General features: G+C 37.1%; 1 protein-coding gene across 1 annotated transcript; it reads left to right on the top strand.

The window, feature by feature from the left end:
• Positions 1 to 26422, top strand: LOC131793416 (uncharacterized). The gene is made up of 13 exons (XM_066169624.1): positions 1 to 11; positions 17008 to 17073; positions 17724 to 17798; positions 18286 to 18357; positions 19259 to 19331; positions 19944 to 20015; positions 20294 to 20368; positions 20732 to 20800; positions 21254 to 21453; positions 21991 to 22116; positions 22875 to 24425; positions 24740 to 25136; positions 25841 to 26422. Exons 7-13 carry the CDS (start codon positions 20355 to 20357, stop codon positions 25929 to 25931), a joined length of 2448 nt encoding a protein of 815 aa, XP_066025721.1. The 5' UTR covers positions 1 to 11; positions 17008 to 17073; positions 17724 to 17798; positions 18286 to 18357; positions 19259 to 19331; positions 19944 to 20015; positions 20294 to 20354; the 3' UTR covers positions 25932 to 26422.
• The last annotated feature ends 489 nt before the right edge of the window (positions 26423 to 26911 follow it).

Here is a 26911-nt window from a genome sequence, read left to right as displayed (position 1 = left end):
CTCTACCGGCTGTGAGTTAACACGAGTTTCTTTAGCTTATGTAATAAACTGAAGAGGCCTTCTCCCAAAGAGCCAAGAGATCAGCCTGAAGTTATTGGAAGCTCCCAAGGGCTCAAAACTAGCAATAGTAAGGACAAGTTCATTTACTGCTGTCAAATTTTGCTGTATGTTTTGTTGAAAGCCGTCATTTTTAGTCGAACCCAAGTAATCTGGGGTGTAATCTATAATCGAACCCAAGTAATCTGTGATGTAATCTATGCCCTTCATAAGGTCATTTCATAATTTTTTATTGCACATACTTACTGTGCAACTATCGTGCACATTTGAAAAACGGAGGCTTTTTCAATGTAGTCTGACTTTTGAAAAAAATTAAAACGTACCTTTAACTGGCAAACAGGTGCAGTAACTGTAAATACATTTTTTTTCATTGGAATGAAGGAAATACCCCTTCTTCAATTAAAAAATACAAACCAATCCTCAATGAAGGGAAAAATGAGCAATATTTTGGTAAGGCGTTTTTAGCAAGAAGTCAAAATATTATTGTACTACTAGAATTATATGTCTATTTATAAAAAACTGCTGCTCCTTAACACGCTCTAAAACTCCCTTTTCTTTTATCAAAACTGTATGTCATGAAAACCCATGGGCTCGGTCTGAAAAATAAAACATGATCATAGTGACAATTCGGGCTCAAGCTTAACAAGTGTAAGGATAAGTTCATATATTGACGTCAAATTTGGCTTTCTGTTTTATTTAAAGCACTCCTGAGAAAAAAATTATAAGAATTATACGGCTATATACAAAGAACTGCTGCTCCTCAAGAGGCCGATTGTTTGGCAACTTGATCAACCTGAAAGGGCTGTGATTGAACACGACCTTGTCTTGGTTTTCTATTAAATGGAAAGGCTTTTTCTGCAAGAGCTAAGGATCAGTCTAGCTGAGATTATAGTGACACCTCCGGGGCTAAAACTTGTGCAATAAAATAACCTTAATGAGTCGATGTTTTTTACAGGGAGCTGGAGGCTAATAATATAACCTTTTTACTTGAGGGATTGTTTGACAACTTGATCAACTTGTGGTGGCTGTGAGTTAACACGAGTTTGTTTAGCTTATCTAATAAACTAAAGAGGCTTTCTCCGAAAGAACCAAGAGATCAGTCTGAAGTTATAAGGAGAACGCAAGGGCTCAAAACTAGCAATTGTGAGGAAAAGTTCATTTACTGCTGTCAAATGTTGCTATGTGTTTTGTTGAAAGCCGTCATTTTTAGTCTAACCCAAGTAATCTGGGATGTAATCTGTGCCCTTTATAAGGTCATTTCGCAATTTTTCATTGCACACACTTGCTGTGCAAGTATCGTGCACATTTAAAAAATGGAGAATCTTCCTGTATAGTCTGACCTCTTAAAAAATATAAAACGTCCCTTTAACTGGCAAACAGCTGCAGTAACCGTAAATACCCTTTTTTCCCTTGAAATTGAGGAAAAACCCCTTCTTCAAGTAAAAAATACAAACCCATTCTCAATGAAGGGAAAAATGAGCATTATTTTGGAAAGGCGTTTTTAGCAAGAAGTCAAAATATTATTGTACTACTAGAATTATATGTCTATCTATAAAGAACCGCTGCTCCTTAACACGCTCTAAAACTCCCTTTTCATGTATCAAAACTGTATGTCATGAAAACCCATAGGCTCGGTCTGAAAAATAAAACATGATCATAGTGACAATTCGGGCTCAAGCTTAACAAGTGTAAGGATAAGTTCATATATTGACGTCAAATTTGGCTTTCTGTTTTATTCAAAGCACTCCTTTTTGAGAGAAAAACATAAAAGTTTTGAGAAAAAATTATAAGATTTATATGGCTATATACAAAGAGCTGCTGCTCCTCAAGAGGCCGACTGTTTGGCAACTCAACCTGAAAGGGCTGTGATTGAACACGACTTTGTCTAGGTTTTCTATTAAATGGAAAGGCTTTCTCTGCAAGAGCTAAGGATCAGTCTAGCTGAGATTATAGTGACACATCTGGTGCTCAAACTTGTGGAATAAAATAACCTTAATGGGTCGATGTTTTTACAGGGAACTGGAGGCTAATAATATAACCTTTTTACCTGAGGGATTGTTTGACAACTTGATCAACTTGTGGCGGCTGTGAGTTAACACGAATTTGTTTAGCTTATCTAATAAACTAAAGAAGCTTTCTCTGAAAGAACCAAGAGATCAGCCTGAAGTTCTAAGGAGAACGCAAGGGCTCATAACTAGAAATAGTGAGGAAAAGTTCATTTACTGTTGTCAAATGTTGCTATGTGTTTTGTTGAAAGCTGTCATTTTTAGTCGAACCCAAGTAATCTGGGATGTAATCTGTGCCCTTTATAAAGTCATGTCGCAGTTTTTCATTGCACACACTTGCTGTGCAAGTATCGTGCACATTTAAAAAGTGGAGAATCGTCCTGTATAGTCTGACCTCTCAAGAAAAGTAAAACATCCCTTTAACTGGCAAGCAGCTGAAGTAACCGTAAATACCTTTTTTTTTCTCTTGGAATTTAGGAAATACCACTTGTTCAAGTAAAAAATACAAACCCATCCTCAGTGAAGGGAAAAATGAGCATTATTTCGGAAAGGCGTTTTTAGCAAGAAGTCAAAATATTATTGTACTACTAGAATTATATGGCTATCTATAAAGAACCGCTGCTCCTTAACACGCTCTAAAACTCCCTTTTCATGTATCAAAACTGCATGTCATCAAAACCCATAGGCTCAGTCTGAAAAATAAAGCATGATCATAGTGACAATTCGGGCTCAAGCTTAAAAAGTGTAAGGATAAGTTCATATATTGATGTCAAGTTCGGCTTTCAGTTTTATTTAAAGCACTCATTTTTGAGAGAAAGTTATGAGAGTTTTGAGAAAAAATTATAAGAATTACACGGCTATATACAAAGAACTGCTGCTCCTCAAGAGGCCGATTGTTTGGCAACTTGATCAACCTGAAAGGGCTGTGAGTGAACACGACTTTGTCTAGGTTTTCTATTAAATGGAAAGGCTTTGTCTGCAAGCGCTAAGGATCAGTCTAGCTGAGATTATAGTGACACCTCTGGGGCTCAAACTTGTGCAATAAAATAACCTTAATGAGTCAATGTTTTTACAGGGAACTGGAGGCTAATAATATAACCTTTTTACCTGAGGGATTGTTTGACAACTTGATCAACTTGTGGTTGCTGTGAGTTAACACGAGTTTGTTTAGCTTATCTAATAAACTTAAGAGGCTTTCTCCGAAAGAAGCAGAAGATCAGCCTGAAGTTATAAAAACAACGGAAGGGCTCAAAATTAGCAATAGTGAGGAAAAGTTCATTTACTGCTGTCAAATGTTGCTATGTGTTTTGTTGAAAGCCGTCATTTTTAGTCTAACCCAAGTAATCTGGGATGTAATCTGTGCCCTTTATAAGATCATTTCGCAATTTTTCATTGCACACACTTGCTGTGCAAGTATCGTGCACATTTAAAAAATGGAGAATCTTCCTGTATAGTCTGACCTCTCAAGAAAGGTAAAACGTCCCTAAGGATAAGATCATATATTGATGTCAAATTTGGCTTTTTGTTTTATATAAAGCATTCATTTTTGAGACAAAATTATAAGAATTATACGGCTATATACAAAGAACTGCTGCTCCTCAAGAGGCCAACTGTTTGGCAACTTGATCAACCTGAAAGGGCTGTGAGTGAACACGACTTTGTCTAGGTTTTCTATTAAATGGAAGGGCTTTCTCTGCAAGAGCTAAGGATCAGTCTAGCTGAGATTATAGTGACACTTCTGGGGCTCAAACTTGTGCAATAAAATAACCTTAATGAGTCGATGTTTTTACAGGGAGCTGGAGGCTAATAATATAACCTTTTTACCTGAGGGATTGTTTGACAACTTGATCAACTTGGGGTTTTTGTGAGTTAACACGAATTTGTTTAGCTTATCTAATAAACTAAAGAGGCTTTCTCCGAAAGAACCAAGAGATCAGTCTGAAGTTATAAGGAGAACGCAAGGGCTCAAAACTTGCAATAGTCAGGAAAAGTCCATTTAATGCTGTCAAATGTTGCTATGTGTTTTGTTGAAAGCCGTCATTTTTTAGTCTAACCCAAGTAATCTGGGATGTAATCTGTGCCCTTTATAAGGTCATTTCGCAATTTTTCATTGCACACACTTGCTGTGCAAGTATCGTGCACATTTAAAAAATGGAGAATCTTCCTGTATAGTCTGACCTCTCAAGAAAGGTAAAACGTCCCTCTAACTGGCAAACAGCTGCAGTAACCGTAAATGCCTTTTTTTTTTCTCTTGGAATTAAGGAAATACCCCTTTTTCAAGTAAAAAATACAAACCCGTCCTCAATGAAGGGAAAAATGAGCATTACTTTGGAAAGGCGTTTTAGGAAGAAGTCAAAATATTATTGTATTATTGTATTCATAAGTTCATATATTGACGTCAAATTTGGCTATTTGCTTTATTTAAAGCACTCATTTTTGAGAGAAAATTATAAGAGTTTTGAGAAAAAATTATAAGATTTATATGGCTATATACAAAGAACTGCTGCTCCTCAAGAGGCCGATTGTTTGGCAACTTGATCAACCTGAAAGGGCTGTGAGTGAACACGACTTTGTCTAGGTTTTCTATTAAATGGAAAGGCTTTCTCTGCAAGAGCTAGGGTTGAGTTTAGCTGAGATTATAGTGACACCTCTTGGGCTCAAACTTGTGCAATAACATAACCTTAATGAGTCGATGTTTTTACAGGGAGCTGCAGGCTAATAATATAACCTTTTTACCTGAGGGATTGTTTGACAACTTGATCAACTTGTGGTGGCTGTGAGTTAACACGAGTTTGTTTAGCTTATCTAATAAACTAAAGAGGCTTTCTCCGAAAGAACCAAGAGATCAGCCTGAAGTTATAAGGAGAACGCAAGGGCTCAAAACTAGCAATAGTGAGGAGAAGTTCATTTACTGCTGTCAAATTTTACTATATGTTTTGTCGAAAGCTGTCATTTTTAGTCGAACCCAAGTAATCTGGGATGTAATCTGTGCCCTTTATAAGGTCATTTCGCAATTTTTCATTGCACACACTTGCTGTGTAAGTGTCGTGCACATTTAAAAAATGGAGAATCTTCCTGTATAGTCTGACCTCTCAAGAAAAGTAAAACGTCCCTTTAACTGGCAAACAGCTGCAGTAACTGTAAATACCTTTTTGTTTCTCTGGGAATTAAGGAAATACCCCTTCTTTAAGTAAAAAATACAAACCCATCCTCAATGAAGGGAAAAATGAGCATTACTTTGGAAAGGCGTTTTTAGCAAGAAGTCAAAATATTATTGTACTTCTAGAATTATATGTCTATCTATAAAGAACTGCTGCTCCTTAACAAGCTCTAAAACTCCCTTTTCATGTATCAAAACTGTATGTCATGAAAACCCATAGGCTCGGTCTGAAAAATAATCCTCAATGAAGTGAAAAATGAGCATTATTTAGGAAAGGCGTTTTTAGCAAGAAGTCAAAATATTATTGTACTACTAGAATTATATGTCTATCTATAAAGAACTGCTGCTCCTTAACACGCTCTAAAACTCCCTTTTCATGTATCAAAACTGTATGTCGTCAAAACCCATAGGCTCGGTCTGAAAAATAAAACATGATCATAGTGACAATTCGGGCTCAAGCTTAACAAGTGTAAGGATAAGTTCATATAATGACGTCAAATTTGGCTTTCTGCTTTATTTAAAGCACTCATTTTTGAGAGGAAATCAGAAGAGTTTTGAGAAAAAATTATAAGAATTATATGGCTATATACAAAGAACCTTTGCTCCTCAAGAGGCCGACTGTTTGGGAACTTGATCAACCTGAAAGGGCTGTGAGTGAACACGACTTTGTCTAGGTTTTCTATTAAATGGAAAGGCTTTCTCTGCAAGAGCTAAGGATCAGTCTAGCTGAGATCATAGTGACACCTCTGGGGCTCAACCTTGTGCAATAAAATAACCTTAATGAGTCGATGTTTTTACAGGAAACTGGAGGCTAATAATATAACCTTTTTACCTGAGGGATTGTTTGACAACTTGATCAACTTGGCGTTTTTGTGAGTTAACACGAGTTTGTTTAGTTTATCTAATAAACTAAAGAGGCTTTCTCCGAAAGAACCAAAAGATCAGCCAGATTTTATAAGGAGAACGCAGGGGCTCAAAACTAGCAATAGTGAGGAAAAGTTCATTTACTGCTGTCAAATGTTGCTATGTGTTTTGTTGAAAGCCGTCATTTTTAGTCTAACCCAAGTAATCTGGGGTGTTATCTGTGTCCTTTATTAGGTCATTTCGCAATTTTTCATTGCACACACTTGCTGTGCAAGTATCGTGCACATTTAAAAAATGGAGAATCTTCCTGTATAGTCTGACCTCTCAAGAAAGGTAAAACGTCCCTTTAAATGGCAAACAGCTGCAATAACCGTAAATACCTTTTTTTTCTCTTGGAATTAAGGAAATACCCCTTCTTCAAGTAAAAAATACAAACCCATTCTCAATGAAGGGAAAAATGAGCATTATTTTGGAAAGGCGTTTTTAGCAAGAAGTCAAAATATTATTGTACTACTAGAATTATATGGCTATCTATAAAGAACTGCTGCTTTTTAACACGCTCTAAAACTCCCTTTTCATGTATCAAAACTGTATGTCATGAAAACCCATAGGCTCGGTCTGAAAAATAAAACATGATCATAGTGACAATTCGGGCTCAAGCTTAACAAGTGTAAGGATAAGTTCATATATTGATGTCAAATTCGGCTTTCTGTTTTATTCAAAACACTTATTTTTGAGAGAAAGTTATTGGAGTTTTGAGAAAAAATTATAAGATTTATATGGCTATATACAAAGAGCTGCTGCTCCTCAAGAGGCCGATTGTTTGGCAACTTGATCAACCTGAAAGGGCTGTGAGTGAACACGACCTTGTCTAGGTTTTCTATTAAATGGAAAGGCTTTCTCTGCAAGAGTTAGGGATCAGTCTAGCTGAGATTATAGTGACACCTCTGGGGCTCAAACATGTGCAATAAAATAACCTTAATGAGTCGATGTTTTTATAGAAAGCTGGAGGCTAATAATATAACCTTTTTACCTGAGGGATTGTTTGACAACTTGATCAACTTGAAGTTGCTGTGAGTTAACATGAGTTTGTTTAGCTTATCTAATAAACTAAAGAGGCTTTCTCCAAAAGAACCAAGAGATCAGCCTGAAGTTATAAGGGGAACGCAAGGTTTCAAAACTAGCAATAGTGAGGAAAAGTTCATTTACTGCTGTCAAATGTTGCTATGTGTTTTGTTGAAAGCCGTCATTTTTAGTCGAACCCAAGTCATCTGGGGTGTAATCTGTGCCCTTTATAAGGTCATTTCGCAATTTTTCATTACACACACTTACTGTGCAAGTATCGTGCACATTTAAAATCAAAGTGCTCTGTGAGCAAACTCGTGAATTGACACATGATTTTTTAGACTATGTTTAATGTTATCTGGTTTAGGGAATTTTGTGGTTGATTGTCATATCTAGAGTACGAGCAGTAGTTCAGTGTTCGCTAATGTAGCAAAGAAACAAAGTAACGTTGGGATAAGAAAGCATTACAATTGAAATGATCATGCTATTACATTTGACAAGGTGGATGATGACATGTGTTTTAAACGTCTATCATTTTTGTTTCTGGTTGAAAAGAAAAGCTTGGAAGTAAATGTGGGTGAAAAGTGAAATTTACTGTCTTTCGTTGTAAATATTAGAAAATCAAGGCAATACTGTCTTAATGAAAACATTAACGATTCCCTTTTTATCAAATGAGACAAACGGGAACGAGTTTTGAGTGATATAACTAAGCCAAGCCTGCCACCGTCATTTTGGATCTCTGCCTGGGTAGATGTAAGTCACGTGCTAGGCAACGTTTAATCAATAACAAGATAGAATTTCATTTCAGGCCTATTTATCAATTTTGTGGTGTGTAACTTTCGCATTTTAGCACGTTGTATGTATGTTGAATCTTCAAATTGTCTCGAAACTTAAAAGAAAATTGTTCTTTAAAAATTCACTGAAAATCGGCTAATATTGTTTGTTAAGGTGTTATTTGATTTTCGTGTTAACTTGTTATTTCGTCAGTCGCCGGCATCTTCTGTTGCTTCATACAGGAAAAACACACGCGACGAAACGTAATGATCAATTTTGTCTTCAATCTCACGCCATAACAGAAAAAGCTTTTGAACATCTGTAAACTCCGAGCGCTTCGCAGTAAGTGATATTTTCAATGAATCTTCGGATTGTTTTCAAGTTCAAGGATTGTAAATTACAATTTTATGAAAAACGAAGGTTGTTCTGTTATTTCAGTGTGAATCCTTGCATGCCTGCCAGTCGCTGGCGCCGCTTGTTGAAACTAAAACGAAAAAAAAAAACTCTTTTAAGATTATCATTGGCTTCTTTTTCACCCCACCACTATTCTTAGCAACAAAGGTCGCCATTTCGTCTGTTTATTGCTCGCCAAAAACTATCAAATGTACTCAAAAGCCTAAAATCTAAATAAAGTTTACAGGAATCGACCAATCGAGCGAGCGAGCGAATGGCATTCCCCACATCGTATCTATAACTCGCTCTTGCGCATGCGCGCAATTCACGAGTTAAAAAGGAGAATCTTCCTGTATAGTCTGACCTCTCAAGAAGGGGAAAACGTTCCTTTAACTGGCAAACAGCTGCAGTAACCATAAATACCTTTTTTTTCTCTTGGAATTAAGGAAATACCCCTTCTTCAAGTAAAAAATACAAACCCATCCTCAATGAAGGGAAAAATGAGCATTATTTTGGAAAGGCGTTTTTAGCAAGAAGTCAAAATATTATTGTACTACTAGAATTATATGTCTATCTATAAAGAACTGCTGCTCCTTAACACGCTCTAAAACTCCCTTTTCATGTATCAAAACTGTATGTCATGAAAACCTATAGGCTCGGTCTGAAAAATAAAACATGATCATAGTGACAATTCGGGCTCAAGCTTAACAAGTGTATGGATAAGTTCATATATTGACGTCAAATTTGGCTTTCTGCTTTATTTAAAGCACTCATTTTCGAGAGAAAATTATAAGAGTTTTGAGAAAAAATTATAAGATTTATATGGCTATATACAAAGAGCTGCTGCTCCTCAAGAGGCCGATTGTTTGGCAACTTGATCAACCTGAAAGGGCTGTGAGTGAACACGACTTTGTCTTGGTTTTTCTATTAACAGGAAAGGCTTTCTCTGCAAGAGCTAAGGATCAGTCTAGCTGAGATTATAGTGACACCTCTGGGGCTCAAACTTGTGCAATAAAATAACCTTAATGAGTCGATGTTTTTACAGGGAACTGGAGGCTAATAATATAACCTTTTTACCTGAGGGATTGTTTGACAACTTGATCAACTTGGGGAAGCTGTGAGTTAACACGAGTTTGTTTAGCTTATCTAATAAAGTTCATTTACTGCTGTCAAATTTTGATATTTGTTTCGTTGAAAGCTGTCATTTTTAGTCAAACCCAAGTAATCTAGGGTGTAATGTGTGCCCTTTATAAGGTCATTTCGCAATTTTTCATTGCACACACTTGCTGTGCAAGTATCGTGCACATTTAAAAAATGGAGAATCTTCCTATATAGTCTGACCTCTCAAGAAAGGTAAAACGTCACTTTAACTGGCAAACAGCTGCAGTAACCATAAATACCTTTCTTTTTCTCTTGGAATAAAGGAAACACCCCTTCTTCAAGTAAAAAAAACAACCCCATCCTCAATGAAGGGAAAAATGAGCATTATTTTGGAAAGTCGTTTTTAACAAGAAGTGAAAATATTAGTGTTCTACTAGAATTATATGTCTATCTATAAAGAACTGCTGCTCCTTAACACGCTCTAAAACTCCCTTTCATGTATCAATACTGTATGTCATGAAAACCCATAGGCTCGGTCTGAAAAATAAAACATGATCATAGTGACAATTCGGGCTCAAGCTTAACAAGTGTAAGGATACGTTCATATATTGATGTCAAATTTGGCTTTCTGTTTTCTGTTTTATTTAAAGCACTCATTTTTGAGAGAAAATTATAAGAGTTTTGAGAAAAAATTATAAGATTTATATGGCTATATACAGAGAACTGCTGCTCCCCAAGAGGCCGATTGTTTGGCAACTTGATCAACCTGAAAGGGCTGTGAGTGAACACGACTTTGTCTAGGTTTTCTATTAAATCGAAAGACTTTCTCTGCAAGAGCTAAGGATCAGTCTAGCTGAGATTATAGTGACACCTCTGGGGCTCAAACTTGTGCAATAAAATAACCTTAATGAGTCGATGTTTTTACAGGGAGCTGGAGGCTAATAATATAACCTTTTTACCTGAGGGATTGTTTGACAACTTGATCAACTTGTGGTTGCTGTGAGTTAACACGAGTTTGTTTAGCTTATCTAATAAACTAAAGAGGCTTTCTCCGAAAGAACCAAGAGATCAGCCTGAAGTTATAAGGAGAACGGAAGGGCTCAAAACTAGCAATAGTGAGGAAAAGTTCATTTACTGCTGTCAAATGTTGCTATGTGTTTTCTTGAAAGCCGTCATTTTTAGTCTAACCCAAGTAATCTGGGATGTAATGTGTGCCCTTTATAAGGTCATTTCGCAATTTTTCATTGCCCACACTTGCTGTGCAAGTATCGTGCACATTTAAAAAATGGAGAATCTTCCTGTATAGTCTGACCTCTCAAGAAAGGTAAAACGTCTCTTTAACTGGCAAACAGCTGCAGTAACCGTAAATACCTTTTTTTTTTCTCTTGGAATTAAGGAAATACCCCTTCTTCAAGTAAAAAATACAAACCCATCCTCAATGAAGGGAAAAATGAGCATTATTTTGGAAAGGCGTTTTTAGCAAGAAGTCAAAATATTATTGTACTACTAGAATTATATGTCTATCTGTAAAGAACTGCTGCTCCTTAACATGCACTAAAACTCCCTTTTCATGTATCAAAATTGTGTGTCATCAAAACCCATAGGCTCGGTCTGAAAAATAAAACATGATCATAATGACAATTCGGGCTCAAGCTTAACAAGTGTAAGGTTAAGTCCATATACTGACGTCAAATTTGGCTTTCTGTTTTATTTAAAGCACTCATTTTTGAGAGAAAACTATAAGAGCTTTGAGAAAAAATTATAAGATTTATATGGCTATATACAAAGAGCTGCTGCTCCTCAAGAGGCCGATTGTTTGGCAACTTGATCAACCTGAAAGGGCTGTGAGTGAACACGACTTTGTCTAGGTTTTCTATTAAATCGAAAGACTTTCTCTGCAAGAGCTAAGGATCAGTCTAGCTGAGATTATAGTGACACCTCTGGGGCTCAAACTTGTGCAATAAAATAACCTTAAGGAGTCGATGTTTTTACAGGGAGCTGGAGGCTAATAATATAACCTTTTTACCTGAGGGATTGTTTGACAACTTGATCAACTTGGGGTTGCTGTGAGTTAAAACGAGTTTGTTTAGCTTATCTAATAAACTAAAGAGGCTTTCTCCGAAAAAACCAAGAGATCAGCCTGAAGTTATAAGGAGAACGCAAGGGCTCAAAACTAGCAATAGTGAGGAAAAGTTCATTTACTGCTGTCAAATTTTGCTATGTGTTTTTTTGAAAGTCGTCATTTTTAGTGGAACCCAGGTAATCTGGGGTGTAATGTGTGACCTTTATAAGGTCATTTCGTAATTTTTCATTGCACACACTGTGCAAGTATCGTGCACATTTAAAAAATGGAGAATCTTCCTGTATAGTCTGACCTCTCAAGAAAGGGAAAAACGTCCCTTTAACTGGCAAACAGCCGCAGTAACCGTAAATACCTTTTTTTTTCTCTTGGAATTAAGTAAATACCCCTTCTTCAAGTAAAAAATACAAACCCATCCTCAATGAAGAGAAAAATGAGCATTACTTTGGAAAGGCGTTTTTAGCAAGAAGTCAAAATATTATTGTACTACTAGAATTATATGTCTATCTATAAAGAACTGCTGCTCCTTAACACGCTCTAAAACTCCCTTTTCATGTATCAAAACTGTATGTCATGAAAACCCATAGGCTCGGTCTGAAAAAAAAAACATGATCATAGTGACAATTCGGGCTTAAGCTTAACAAGTGTAAGGATAAGTTCATATATTGACGTCAAATTTGGCTTTCTGTTTTATTTAAAGCACTCATTTTCGAGAGAAAATTATAAGAGTTTTGAGAAAAAATTATAAGAATTATACGGCTATATACAAAGAACTGCTGCTCCTCAAGAGGCCGATTGTTTGGCAACTTGATCAACCTGAAAGGGCTGTGAGTGAACACGACTTTGTCTAGGTTTTCTATTAAATGGAAAGGCTTTCTCTGCAAGAGCTTAGGATCAGTCTAGCTGAGATTATAGTGATACCTCTGGGGCTCAAACTTGTGCAATAAAATAACCTTAATGAGTCGATGTTTTTACAGGAAGCTGGAGGCTAATAATATAACCTTTTTACCTGAGGGATTGTTTGATAACTTGATCAACCTCAACCGGCTGTGAGTTAACACGAGTTTGTTTATCTAATAAACTAAAGAGGCTTTCTCTGAAAGAACCAAGAGATAAGTCTGAAGTTATAAGGAGAACGCAAGGGCTCAAAACTAGCAATAGTGAGGAGAAGTTCATTTACCTCTGTCAAACTTTGCTATATGTTTTGTTTATAGCTGTCATTTTAAGTCGAACCTTAGTGATGTGTGGTGTAATCTCTTCCCTTTATAAGGTCATGTCCCAATTTTTTATTGCACATACTTACTGTGCAACTATCATGAAGTATTGAATCATCGGAAAGTTCCTCCATTAACGAAACAACAGCCTAATCCGGATCCTCCCAAAGGAACGCACCCAAAATCAAATAAACATGGCCAAACATAAATGACTCCACAAGATCACTTTCTCAAGGCATCGAAAGCATTTCCGTTCGTCCACTGTTCTCAAAATTACCCCCGAAATAGCCTAACAATTTCCCTTAACAGCAATAATGACACAAAATCTTCCTTGCAACGGTTCAAACTTCTAACATCGAAAGACCCGATCCAAGAGTAACACACTACGATGTTTACCATGAAATTGACTGCAAGCAAACCACCAAAGAGAGAACTCAGCCAATAAAAACACCTCTTAAGGCCTATTTACACGGTACGACTTTGTCGCATGCGACAAGCTTACGACAGGCCTACGACACGAATTGTATCGTGTAAATCAAACCTACCACTCGCTTACGACTGTCGTGCACGTCACGAAAAATGTCGTAGGATTTTAAACATGTTTTAAAACGCTGCGACAATTGTAGCCGAAATTAGAAAATGACGTATTTTGTGACAAATTTCTACTGAGTAGGGGAGGAAGGTGAAATTTTCTTGCGTCAAAATGGCGGAGGAAGTCGCCTCCGGAAAGTCGAAGACTGCTTCCAAAGCGAAAAATACATTCTCAGATGAGGAAACAGAGAATATGATATCACTGTCGAGCGAGGAAGAGGTTCTTTTCCTTCTCTTGCAAATTATTGAAACAATGACCGCGGCCGAAACGAGTGGAATTGCACGCAATTTTGGCATGTCGTAGGTGAAAATGTCGTGCGCGTGTAAATTGTCCTAAGTCATGTCGTCGGCCTGTCGTAAGCTTGTCGCATGCAAGTCGTACCGTGTAAATAGGCCTTTACCATTGCATATCAATCAAACACGATGTCACACGGGCCGAAAAAGCTTCCTAAGAGCCACACAAAATCGTCCATAGTTGATTTTAATCAAACATTCATCTAGAGATAGCACCGAGCAAGCCAATCCAGAAAAATATAATCTGCACACTCAACAAATCACGAATCTTGCAACACAGCTTGCCGTTAAAGAACTGGTTAAATCAAAATGTTTGGTGCAATTCATCAACGCCTCAAGCAATATTTGATTCAAAGTTTTTTCCACTCACTCTCGTCGTCAGGAACAACAACCATGATCGTGAAACAGTGAACAGAACTCCATTTTCTTTCGAAAAACTACCCACTATTTTCAAAGCATGAGTAACATGTTTACTATAGGTAATCTGGTATCTTTCACCTGTCCAGTAGAGTCGCATTTCTCAATTTTTAAATACACGTTAAAAGCACAGAAAAGCCAACATTTCTCATTCTTTAAAATGAGTCCATTTTACGAACCGTTCTCTCTGAATCCTGCATTACTTCGTTGAAATTTGAACACCTCTCAAACCAAAGAACAAAAACGACGCTCTGATTGGTGCGAGATACGTACATTAATGCGGCCATCTGATTGGTGCGAGATACATACCCTAAACGATCTGATTAGTGCGAGCAACATACCACTCTCTATATGCTAACATAGAGTTTTTTTTTTAAATAACTCAGAAATGGTAGATTTTTCTCTCATTATACACAATTTTCTCAGCTCTATCATTTCTTTTCTAATGAAATTCGAAGGAGACGAAATGGTTTGTTTCCCAAGGGACTGGTTGGTAACTGCTGTTTTTTAAAACACAACACTACATTAAGACAAAAAAAAGACGCAATGGTAAAAGAAATCTAAAGGTGATCGATGAATCAATGTGATCGTCCGGGAAAAATAGGCCAACCGATTCCCAGTGTAGGAAAACGAACAATTTTTGGAAATACAAGTTTAGAAAATACTCCTTAGCGACTCAAGGACGCTCCTTTTTTAATTTTAAAACTTAACGTTGTCATACGAAAAAAAACAACAACAACAACAGAAAAAAAAAACAATAGGAAGGGTTTAAGAAAAACATCGTTACAGATATTTTTTCAGAGGAGTAACCAACCGCAAAAAATTGACTCACAGGAAATTTGAAAGAATCAATTAAGAAAAAGGCTTACTCTGATGAGTCGATGTTTTCACGGGATACTGCCGGATAATAATGTAGCCTTTATACCTGAAGGATTGTTTGACAACTTGATCAACATGGTTACATGGAATGGTTCTGATTTAACACGAGTTTGTCTAGTACTAGTTCAAAGACGAGTACGAGGCTCTCTTCTTAAGAACCAGCAGATGATCCCGGAATCATTGTGAGAATTCAGGGAAGCAAACCTAACTATTTTGATGATTATTTAGTTTGCTCACATCAATTCTCCCTTAATTTGATTCCAACCTAACAATGGATATGGTTGATGCAGACGAGTTCTGATAAACTTAAGTAGCTGAAGGTTGCATCAGTCGCCTCTAGTATTTATGCAAATTTTACTTAAAATTACTCAATTTCTGTTGGTTTGTCAGTGCCAGCTTTGTTTTCTGCTAAAACTTTATTAATTTAAAAGTTTACCAATTCCTCTATAGAGGAAATTGATATTCTGATGCTCTCATGTTGTTTTTTTTGCTTTTTTGAGTCATTTGGACTCACACTTTACGGTAATGATTCGCAATCTATTAACTGACGCCAAATTTTGCTTTTTTATTGCAAGGAATCAATTTTCCTCAAACTTGATTATGACGATAATCAATACCTTTGAGTCGTTCTATCTGTTCTTTTTCTGGTGCAGTTTTTTTGCTGCTTCACAAATAACTTATACGCCTACTCACCAAAGCAAATGACAACAACAAAAAAAAAAATATATATAATTAATATTTTGATGTTTTCATAGAAAATTATCGCCAAACCACATAGCAAATCTACATTAGAGATTGTTTGCCGACTTGACCTGCCTGGAAACCCTGTTCGTTAAAAAAATGGTTATCTAGCTTATCTAATTAAGTGATTCACTTGCGAGGTTTTCTAAGTGCCGACTGATAGGCCTGAATCTTTTATGAGGAGGAAAGGAAAATAGTTTTTAACTAAGCTGGCGGTTTTTTATTTGGTGCAGGGGAATTTTCTGATTAAACAACGCGAATGGAAAACCTTCAGCTCTTGGCTGTAATGTAGCTTCAAAAAAGCAACAAACAAACAAAGAACACTTATCCAAGTGCCAGTATAGCCTCTAAGAGGAAATAGTGTCTCTCGTCTAACAGTTTGATTGAAGATTTATAGCAGTGGAAAAACAGTCGCAGGAATCCTTGGTTGTTCATGAAAAAGGGTTGGATCGGATGCCACTTGAAGTCTGTCAAATTCTATTTTTTTGTCAGTGACAGGCCTGGGTGGAGCTAAAACTCTAAATGGATTCGGAAAGAAATCGTTAACATTATTGTCCTTACAGCTATCAAAGGGAGAATATAGGGTATCTACAAAATACTGATGCATCTTGATGTTTCCAAAGGTTTCTATCATCAAACCATATAGAAAATCTACCTGAGGGATTGTTTGTCGGCTTGACCAACCTGAGAACCCTATGCGTTAAAAGGTTATCTAGCTTAGGAAGTTAACTTGGGAGGTTTTCTCAGTAATAGCTAGCAGGCCTTTCTTTTTCCCGAGGGACAGGAAGACTGTAGCCTGTAAGAAAAAAGACGGTTTGACTGAAACATTTAAGACAGTAGCTCTACTTCTTTCTCTTTCTCCGTTTTTTGCCTTATTTTTCATTTTCTATCTGAAAATATTTATTTCATTGATTCGTTTATTTTTATTGTAGAAAGCAGTTTACATTAAAGGTGGTTGGAAATAGTTTCCAAACTCTGACCGACTAATTTCGCATCACACAAAACAAATTTCCCTCCCTTACCCTTTCCTCCCCCCCCCCCCCCACCCCTGCGAAAAAATGTCAGACTGGATTTCTCGATTTCATTCGCATGTTCATAGCGATTGTCATGCCACATTTACTATTTCAAATTTTAATATTTTGATCAAAGCTTGAGTGAGAATCGTTGGACTGCGAAGGGAGAAAGTTGGGTTTGAGGGTTTTGAATGTACATGTAGCCGATGAGAGCTAAAAAAAAACTGTTTCAGCTTTCCTAAGAAACTTGAATTCAAGAGGAAAAATTGTACTAATCATGAAACAATTAAAGAGTGCAAATTGTTCGAAGGTTAATTTAAGTTATTTTATTTGCATCAAATTCTGCACATTTTAACAGGGATCTATCTTTCAACTCTATTACCTCTCCACCTGGCTTACCGAGTTCTGGGAAGCTGGAATTCCTGTAAGCACTAATACCAATCATGTGCAATTTTTCCTTCCGTGGTAGAATGTGGAACCATCGGGTCACGAGTGAATATTCTCTAGGATTCATTTGTTCGAACTAACTATTTACTTATTGACCGACCCATTGGTTCATGATTTTTAAACATCTACAGTCGACTTCTGTTAACTTGGGCACTTGCTAACTTGAACCTTGCGGTACCTCGGTCAAAGAAACTATTTCTCCAGAAAAGTTTGAGCAACAATAGATCCAGCCCTAATCAGACGGTTTGGGAAAATTGTGATTTGACCAACATCTTTCCCCACCTTTTTAATTTCTTGAGCTTTAGTCTTGTTGTGTGTTGGGAAGCTTGTCGTGTTTTTGATCACAGCTGCACCGCGTTGTGTTTAAAATAAGCGAGTCATAAACGGTTTCAAAAGTCTATTGGGTATATGGGGCTCGTGAAAAAAGTTGTATCACTGCTTGTGGAAGTTAAGTCTCTTGCTTGAGTCAGGCTGGATCGCCTGCATCGCCTGTTTTTTTAGGGAGAAGATTCCTAATTTTTCTTTTCGTTAGGGCGACTTGAGATCCCATAGTAGGCCTTTGGGTGTATTTTGGTCATATATTTTGACTGTAATAACATAGATTGTCTTATGTGATCGTTTCCACAGGGATTTCTCTTGGAATAAACTTTCCTTTTTCCCCGGCAACGCGTTCGGTGTGCCTTTCAATTTACTGCGTACGATGTTGGTGACCTAATTTATTGTTTTTCTTTTAATTAATTTTTTACTTCTTTTTATTGTTTGATTCGATATGATATCAACAAAATTCCTACTTCAAAGTAAGTTACGTTACAGATTAAGATGTAGTATGTCTTTGAAGAGCTTTATTCTGAAGGCTTCAAAATCCACATTTTAAGTAATAATAAACGCCGATTATCACAAAATAATACCAGCGAAAGACCTTTTGCGTCGAAAATACTCAAATAATAATACAATATTGTTCAGAAAAAAAAAACGGTTTAAAACTCAGGTGTAACAAAGCTATGTACTGTTGTCCTTCATGGTAGTCAAGTTTCCAATTGGTCTTTAAATTACATTTTAATGCCCTTGAAAGAAATGCAAGCAATGAAAAACAAACAACTCGTTTTTAACACAATATCACGTTCTCGTCTCTCATAAAAATAGTCTTGAAGTTTATTTCCTTCAGTGACTGCTTTGCCGTTTCGATTAGCTTCCTCAACAGGAACCAATTGAGGAGAATTCCTTACAGAGCTTTTTATAATGTGACCCACTTAGACCTACTGTGAGTATTTTTAACTGTCATTCCATAAGCCCAACTACGGAAGAAAAAAAAAGAGTATAGATGCACGTAAAATTGGAAGAAGATCACAAAGGCAGCGACATAAAAAAGTTGCCGATAATATTTTGCGGCAACGGAAGTCAAGATGAACCCTGATCAAATTCACTTTTCTACTCAAAGTTGTTGAGTTTGATGCCCAAATTTGAGAGGGCTTTCACAATGTTTTCACTATTATGGAATCAAGGAGCTTGTTCATTGCCTGTTTTGACGTACAGCTTAGTTTATTCGTGCTTTTTACAGTTCATTGATGCGATAGAGTGCGTTTATTATCATCTTGATAAAATAGAATTTTGCTTTTTTATCACAAGCGAGTAATCATAGAAAAGTAAAGTGCGATCGATCTAGCATAGGAATGGATGTATTTTTTTTCTTTGCTTTATGTAATCGGCTCACAATTCTGATTTGCAGTAACTCGTTTCCATTCTACCAAATGGTTGCTGTTTAAATACTTATTTTACAGCACCAATACCAAAGTAAATTCTGAATTAATATTAACTGTGTTGCAGAAATTTGCCTTGTCACTGACCACTTGACCACAGTTACGTTTTTTGCTTTATGTAATCGGCTCACAATTCTGATTTGCAGTAACTCGTTTCCATTCTACCAAATGGTTGCTGTTTAAATACTTATTTTACAGCACCAATACCAAAGTAAATTCTGAATTAATATTAACTGTGTTGCAGAAATTTGCCTTGTCACTGACCGAATCGGGCAATTTCTAAAAACACATATGCTATTAATCATTAAATTTACTCGTGACTTCTTCCGATTTTCGTCTTGAATTTTGAAAACTGTTCATAAGATCCTCTTTATTGGCACAATAAAATCCGATCCTTCTTAGCAGGCACTGTCCTTAGCCGACAGCAAAGTACGCTGGAAAAATACCTTACATAACAAACTGATTTATGTATAAAGGGGTAAGTTTCTAAAGAAACTGTGTTGCTGCGTCGGTGGGAGAGTATAGCAGGTAATTTAGTGTTAACAACTGGGTTGAAAACGTAAATTAGCCACCGTAAAGGGTAAAAACCTTTCCTTACATCTAGGCAGACTGCCTAGATGTAAGGAAAGGTTTTTGCCCTTTACGGTGGCTAATTTACGTTTTCAACCCAGTTGTTAACACTAAATTACCTGATTTATGTATAGCTACAAGGCCAGCAGTCGGGCATGGTCGGCAGTCATGCAGAAGTTTTTTAAAAACTTTCTGTGAAATGTTCTTTAAAACTTTATCAAAGAATCAAATAATCGATTGGAATTGTGAATTTATACTATGAGATGTCAAATACCCAAAATTGGGTCGAAAACGAATAATTTTGGTGTCCAGGATACAGATTAATTTGATAGTAAATATGACAAGACGAAATCAGGACCTTAACAGCTTTCATTTTATAGAGGGTGTTTGATTATATCGGATTCGTTACAATTGTTCCACTGCTAGTTATATTAATTATATTTAGACTTTATTTTTATAGAAATATTCCACCGTGATTTTAACTGCCACAGATTTATCGTCCTTCGTTTTATTCCTGTAGAACATTATCTGATAATCCTCTTGAAATTATCGAACCGGAGGCCTTTCGCCTTGAGTCCCTAAGCGTGAAGATGTAAGTTTACTTAAAATTCGTCAGTAGGTTTTAATTCTTTTAGAATGATATTCCATCCAGGTATTACTCATTTAAGGACTTCTCCAAGTTCAATATTTTCCGACCAGGTTTTGAAGGACGACTGAAACCTTTGAAAACTAGACAAAACAAAATCAGATCAAATATATCGCCAAGTTAAGGACTTAAGTGCAATGAACCTGTGCCAAATTTGTAGTAAGCGAGCCTCTCTCTCTAAATGAGATGATCTCAGCTCTTGCTATTCTTCTCTTATTTTACAGCTTTCTTCTCCGGACGACTTTAAAGACGTTAACCTCTGCCTTATTCGCAGGCCTCCACTCCATGAATTTTAAACTGTGCGTATCTAACATGATCAAACGTTCAGTATCTGCACTAAGTAGCTAGAAGAATAACAATTTGTTCTATCTTTGATGAAATTTATCCTACGGTTGCAATGTCTGATTTTCGTCTACTTTGAGTCCATTCCTTAACCGATCTCTCCTCCTCCCTAATAAATGGTGCCGAGCCCATGAGTGTTCTCACTGTCTAATCGCAATAGAAGTTGATGCTTTCGGGAAAAAAATACAAAACAAAACAAAACATAAAACACAACAACATAAAATAAGTAACCTTTCGAACTTATGATAGCAAACGTTGATTTATTTCAGTTACCTTAGAATGATTCAGCCTGTAGAGACATTGCCTAATTTCTGTTGCAGTGTTGCAAGGAATAGAACAGCTAGAACCATATATTATTCCATTCCAAGAGGGAAAGTCACAATTTATTTGTCAGTATAAGATGAATGTTTTGATAGCGTACGCGCATAACATCATATGACATACACATTAGTTTTGATATGTAACTTTAATTGAGGAGAAACAGCGGACGAATGTTTATTAAAATTAGTATTTAATTGCGATAAACTTTGAGGCATTTTAACACGGAATAATAACAACCTGGGGAGAGCAGAAACATTTAAAAAAACTTAACATTCAAATGTAGGATTTTTGTAACACTACTATACCGATCTGAGGGAAAAAGCAGAGCGTTTAAAATCAAAGTAATAGAAATTATATATAAATCAATTACTAGCGTCATCGGCATTAGTGTCTGGTATAGTCTGATAAAGTCAAGACTGACATAGTCACGCAAGCTTAAGCAATGATATATATATATATATATATATGTAAATATACTACAATATTTCCAAAAATATTTCTGTTACCATCTTCACTCTTAGGAACTCTCTTTATTCCAACGATGAAGCTATTGTCGTTGTACGTGACAGCACTGAATACTACTCCCTTCAGTCAAAACTACTCAGTATGGGTTTCACCGAAAATCAAAACCAGTCACACGTTGTATTTCTCCCATGTCCTTTGGGATCATTTTCGAAGTCTTTGGGGAAAAGAAGCTGGAAATGCGTTTATTGCTCTCCTGGTATGTTATAGTCTGGACGTTTGTAAGAACCCGATGTAGCTCGGGCCACAATAAGAAACGGTGAAAGCGATTAATTTGTGGAGACGTGTGTCTAGGAATAACCTTCTTATAGACCTATTCATACTTGTATGTACAATATTGCCATAGCTCTTACTCTGAGGAAGCTTGAATGCTCAATGTCCGTGGGGTCGTTTTATTTTAAGAGTCAGTAACCACACCAATATATTTCGGCTTAAGAGAGGATTTCAGGTTTCAGTATATAAATGAAGAATAGCCTCTGTTTGTCCAAAGCATTACCTATTTCAATTTAGGAAAAACGACATGCAAAGGAAACTTTTCCTTAATCAATTAAACTGAAATTGATAAAAATTTGACTTTGAACCAAAGTAAATGCTCAACCTTGAAGCTGGTGGAAACTTCGTATTCCACCAAGTTTCATGTATGTTGACGGTTTATATTTTTATTTTCACATATAATCAAAATGTACTTGAAACCACTCATAACCACAGCTGGCACTTTGACATGTTCCTCTTTCAGGTGGTTTTTACTCCGACACACTTGGTTATGTTGCAGACGGCTGTAAGAAATGTCCAAATGGTTCTTACGTGGCATATGACAAGAAACCTGGAAAATCTGTATTGGACTGCAAGACATGTCCTGACGGTAATATCCAAACATGTGCTTCTCAACGTCACTAAAGGGTTTGAGCTGTCAGTGTGTACACACGTAATCAAATTCTGCCCAGAAGCCTGGAAAGAATGACGTAAAAATAGAGGATAGAATTCGAACATTCGAGTTTATCTTAAGAAACAAACCCAGCACGTAGGCAAGAGTCGAATGTCTCGAAACCCGTCCCTGTGTTCGCTTCATCGTGTATGGTTGGTTTGAAGAATTTTTTTTTACTTCAAGGGCACTACAGTAAATGGTTTGAGCCCTGGGGTAACATGTAATAGTGTAGTTTGATCGTTCAGGCGAGTGTAGTCCTGAGCAGGACTGTTGTACATGTCGGTAGTGGTGACTGACGTTTCGACCACCCGTGCGGAAGTCATCTTCAATGTCAAGTGACTTCAAGGGTACTATTTGACGCCCCAAGGTTTATAGGTGAGCCTATTAGTTGATCTTTCCCTCAATCAACATTGGCCAGAACATCGTGTCTGAAAGCCCGGGAGAGAATTCTTTCCACCCTGCGCTGATAAATAACACCAATGATTTCGCATTTTTTGCGAGTTGTCTCTTCTTCAACCAAACATTTGGAGCTAGAACGAAAACGACTTTGAGTGTACTTTTTTTAAATGACAATTAAATATGACAAAAGGAGCCATAATGAGTCTAGCTGGTTTTTTTGCCTCAAGCTTCATCTAACTGAAGGTAGGAGTGAGTAAGATTTGATTGATTAATAATACAATCTTGAATTTTTGCAGGAACAGAAACCGATTTTTTCGCTGGACATCGTGCTTGTCCCTGTTTGGAAGGACATTACCGAACTCATCTCTTCGAAAAGTGTTTTACATGTGGCCGAAGCGGGCTGCAATGCCAAGATGAGTATGCCTCACTAAAACCTGGCTTTTGGTGGCAATGGCGGAACGAGTCCTATAAACATCGCTATGAATATTTCATGAAAAATCTCGCCCGAGAGTTACCTGCATTGGATGATTTCTCAGTGCAATATCCTTATGCAATACCAACACCATACAGATGTCAGGTAGAGGAGTCTTGCAAAGGTGGTTTGGACTCACCATGCGGAGAAGGGTATCAAGGTCCACTTTGCGCTGTATGCAATCCAGGGTACCACAAACAATTTCACTCTTGTGAAAAATGTCCTTCACGAGCCTGGATCGCAGCACAATTATCTCTCATTGCTACTATTATAGCGATATTGTTGGCCCTTTTAGTATGGAGAAAGAAAAATAATATTTCAAAGGACCGGGGACTCTCTCTTTTCGACAATTTGTTGTCAAAGCTTAAGATCTTGATTGGTTTTTATCAAGTCACTCATGGCTTGTTAGACGTGTTCTCGTTCATTGAATGGCCAGATTCATTGCAGGTTGTGTCCAAATATTCAGGAATTTTACAGATGAATCTGCTTCAGGTAGCACCGATTCACTGCCTTAATCACAAATTACACGTGGATGCCTTTGGAGATTTGTTTGTGCTCTTGTCAATGAACGCCATTGTTATCGTTGGTTCGTGTATGATCTCTAGTTTTTGGTACATGATGATCTCAAAAAAACAGGGCCTGGAGGAGGACAAAAAGGCAAGCAAAATTTCACAGGGGAAAGTTTTTGTTTACAGAAACGTTTTTTTCTTCCTGTACGTGACATACCTAAGCACTTGTTCGAGGACAGCCAGTGTTATGCCGTTCGCCTGTCAGAAACTCTGCAAAGATAAAAGAGAAGAGTTATGTGACGAGTACCTGAAAGTAGATTACAACATAAAATGTCAAGGAGCAAATTACAATCATCTTGTGATTGTAGCTTATGTTTCAGCTGCATACATCATTGCTTTACCTGCTCTTTATCTCGTCGCCCTTTGGAGGCATCGCCGAACAATCATAACCAAGAAAGACCGTGATAATGGCTCTGATCCAGAAATTGTCGACGGATTGCGATTTCTCTTCGAAAATTACAAACCTCGTTCCTGGTATTGGGAACTGGTTGAAATGTCCCGCAAGTTCATTCTTACATGCGGCCTCATTCTTGTGGGTCAAGAAAGCAGATCCTTCATTGGATTGGCCTGGGTTGTTGCCGGTATGTATGCAGTGCTTTTCTGCTGGATCAAACCCATGCAAGACACTTTTGAGAACAGACTGATGTCCACTTCCCTTGCCGTTACAATTGTAAACTTAGGTATTGGTGCTGTCAGCAGAATTCCGGCAGAGAACATATCAAACATGGCGGACCATCACAAGGACGCTTTGGTAATGAAAATACTGATTATTGGGGCAAATACGTTGGTGATTGGCCTTCTTGCTGGTAAGATAAACATTAGTTTGATGGGAAAAAAAACGTCACTGCAACTTTTATCTATTACTTTGTGTTGCAGTAATTCCATTTTATGAAATAGTAACCACACAAGTGTTATCTCATACACATTAAAGATAACCTTATCGTATCTTGAATTTATCTGAACTGCAACTAAACATTAAAATTAATGAAACGCACAATAGGAATTTAGTCTCTCTATAGGGGCTCAATTTATTTGGTTAACAATTGAAACTACGTAATTGGTTAAGGTTTATCGTTAAACAGGGAAAGTTCAATTCTTTGGTCATTCATTTTCTTCTTAGTTCAGTACCTGGCATTCTTACATCAGTTCTTCAAAGAGTGGCGCAAAAATCCAAAATGGTCCTTGTCTTGCTGCCTAGCCTTGCTTCTTCCACTTAATGACCTTCAAGGCGAGATTCGTGGAATGGTTGGCAAGAACCTACTTAAAACACAACTTCAGTCAGGGATCATTGGGAAGCCCTCCATTGCGGCCAGTGCAAAAGATAGTGGAGCATTAAGTTTTTCTCCAACCCATGAAGACAGTGAAAGACAAGAAGGAAGTTCAGTAAAATCCAGGGTGACCAGATGTAGCAACACTAAATGTGACCGTGGGACACAAACAGAAACACTCGCACCGGTATCTACCGCTACCGCTGAACATGCACAGGAATCATGGAAAGCGTGCCAGCAGATAACCATGTGAGTACATGGCTAGTAAGTTCCTGTTTTCGTTTGTTTGTTTGATTTTGTGTTTTGGAGGATGGCGATGTTGTTTTAGAGATATCGTCCACTTTAATGGTCTAATAAATCTTTTGAGAAGCGTCCCTGCTTATCATAGAAGAGTTGAATAAGATTCCAAGCGACATGGCTCTACAAAAAGTGTCATCCTACTACAAAGTCGTCTTCCTTACTCTTAGAATTGACCTACATATTATAACAATAAGGTATGGAACTTCTTCCAGACTATAGGCCGACTGACCTCTTTATTTCGTTTGTGAAAAAGATGTACAAGAGTGAATTTTTTTCACACTTGTATATCTCTAGGATCTGCCAACCTGTATTCTTGGTTAGTCGTAGACATACGCTATGTTAGTGATCCTTCATTTGAAGAAAATATAATGATCTCTCTAATTTGTGATATAGATTTAATTGTTATACATTTTCAAGGATTGCCTTTCTTTTGGGAGGCGTTGAGAATGAGCTCCTACGTACGCTGGTTAGTTACTGTGGTATTTTCTTAGAGTAAAGTAAGAGTATGTAAAAGAGACACAAGGATCCAATCGCTCTGACAAAGGGCTAACGCTCGAAACGTCAGCCTTTAAATTCTTTACACTGGCCAATTTACGTTTTCAACTCAGTTGATAACTCTAAATTACCCTTTGAAAAATTGCTCCTATTTTCAGGAGTCGGCTCTCTGACCATCACATACCACTTTCTGAAGCAGAGGAAGCCACCTCAAAAGAAGAAAAGAGAGACAGGAATAATGAGGAATGAAGAAGACGGCCAGAAATATTATAGAATTTAGCATACAAGGCAACGCATCCTCCTTCCTTTAAAATATTTAATAGAATAGCGAGAGCAGATATGTTTAGGCGAAACATGGCTTTAATGATTAGCTCTAGTAACGTTTTATAGGATATTATTTATACCTTAAGACATATAATACTCGCATTAATTGTAGCATCGGATGTTCCAAGATGAAGGTAGTTTTCCGATTTTCACAAACCTATACTCTATAGAATAATTCGACATGCATGTGATATTCCCGTTTGAAAACGGGCTGCACCGGTTTTGAACAAACGTACGTTGTCTTTATTAGCAGTATCATGTAAGTAGAGGTGGTACACGTGGTGGCGATATTCATAAATATTGTTATAAGCTGATAGCTGATAAAGTTTCAGTTGAATTTATTATTAAACGGGTACTCTTCAGTTTGTATAAATGCTTGTCCAGGAAGACAGCAGCGAGACATGTAAAATTAAGTACCTCAGTTCATACGTGATTTTAATAAAGTCTTAGCACAAATATTGTCATTTGCTTTAGTGCTAGGTATGCGATCCCCTAGCCCCTTTCGAAAACACACATGATATTTAAATCAGTTATCGCAAATGTAAATACTTTTAGGATGGAAAAAGTAACTAGGGGACTTGTAATTATCTCTAGAGGAGGAATAATTTTGAGGGATCACACGGTTTTTCAGGTTTTAAAGGAGAGAGGGGGGAGGAGGGAGGGTGATTATAGAGCCTTACGGAGGATGAGACATATTTCGTCATGACACACCTAAAACTCTCTAGCGTAAATATGAACGTAAATAATTAATTTTAGTTTATACCAAGAGAGTAGTTCTTTTCAAGCGCTCTGATTGGCTAATTTGAAAGTGATTAGCCAGTACTATTTATCCTCAAGCAGCGGAAGAGACAAATTCGCAAGTCAAGAATATAATTTCTGACCATATTTGGGTACATTGTCAGTGA

Source organism: Pocillopora verrucosa, chromosome 7 (assembly GCF_036669915.1).
Source record: "Pocillopora verrucosa isolate sample1 chromosome 7, ASM3666991v2, whole genome shotgun sequence".
In the NCBI taxonomy this organism is placed as follows: Eukaryota; Metazoa; Cnidaria; class Anthozoa; order Scleractinia; family Pocilloporidae; genus Pocillopora; species Pocillopora verrucosa.
The sequence above is the reverse complement of the archived record's forward strand: the minus strand, read 5'-3'. Positions and strand labels throughout refer to the sequence as shown.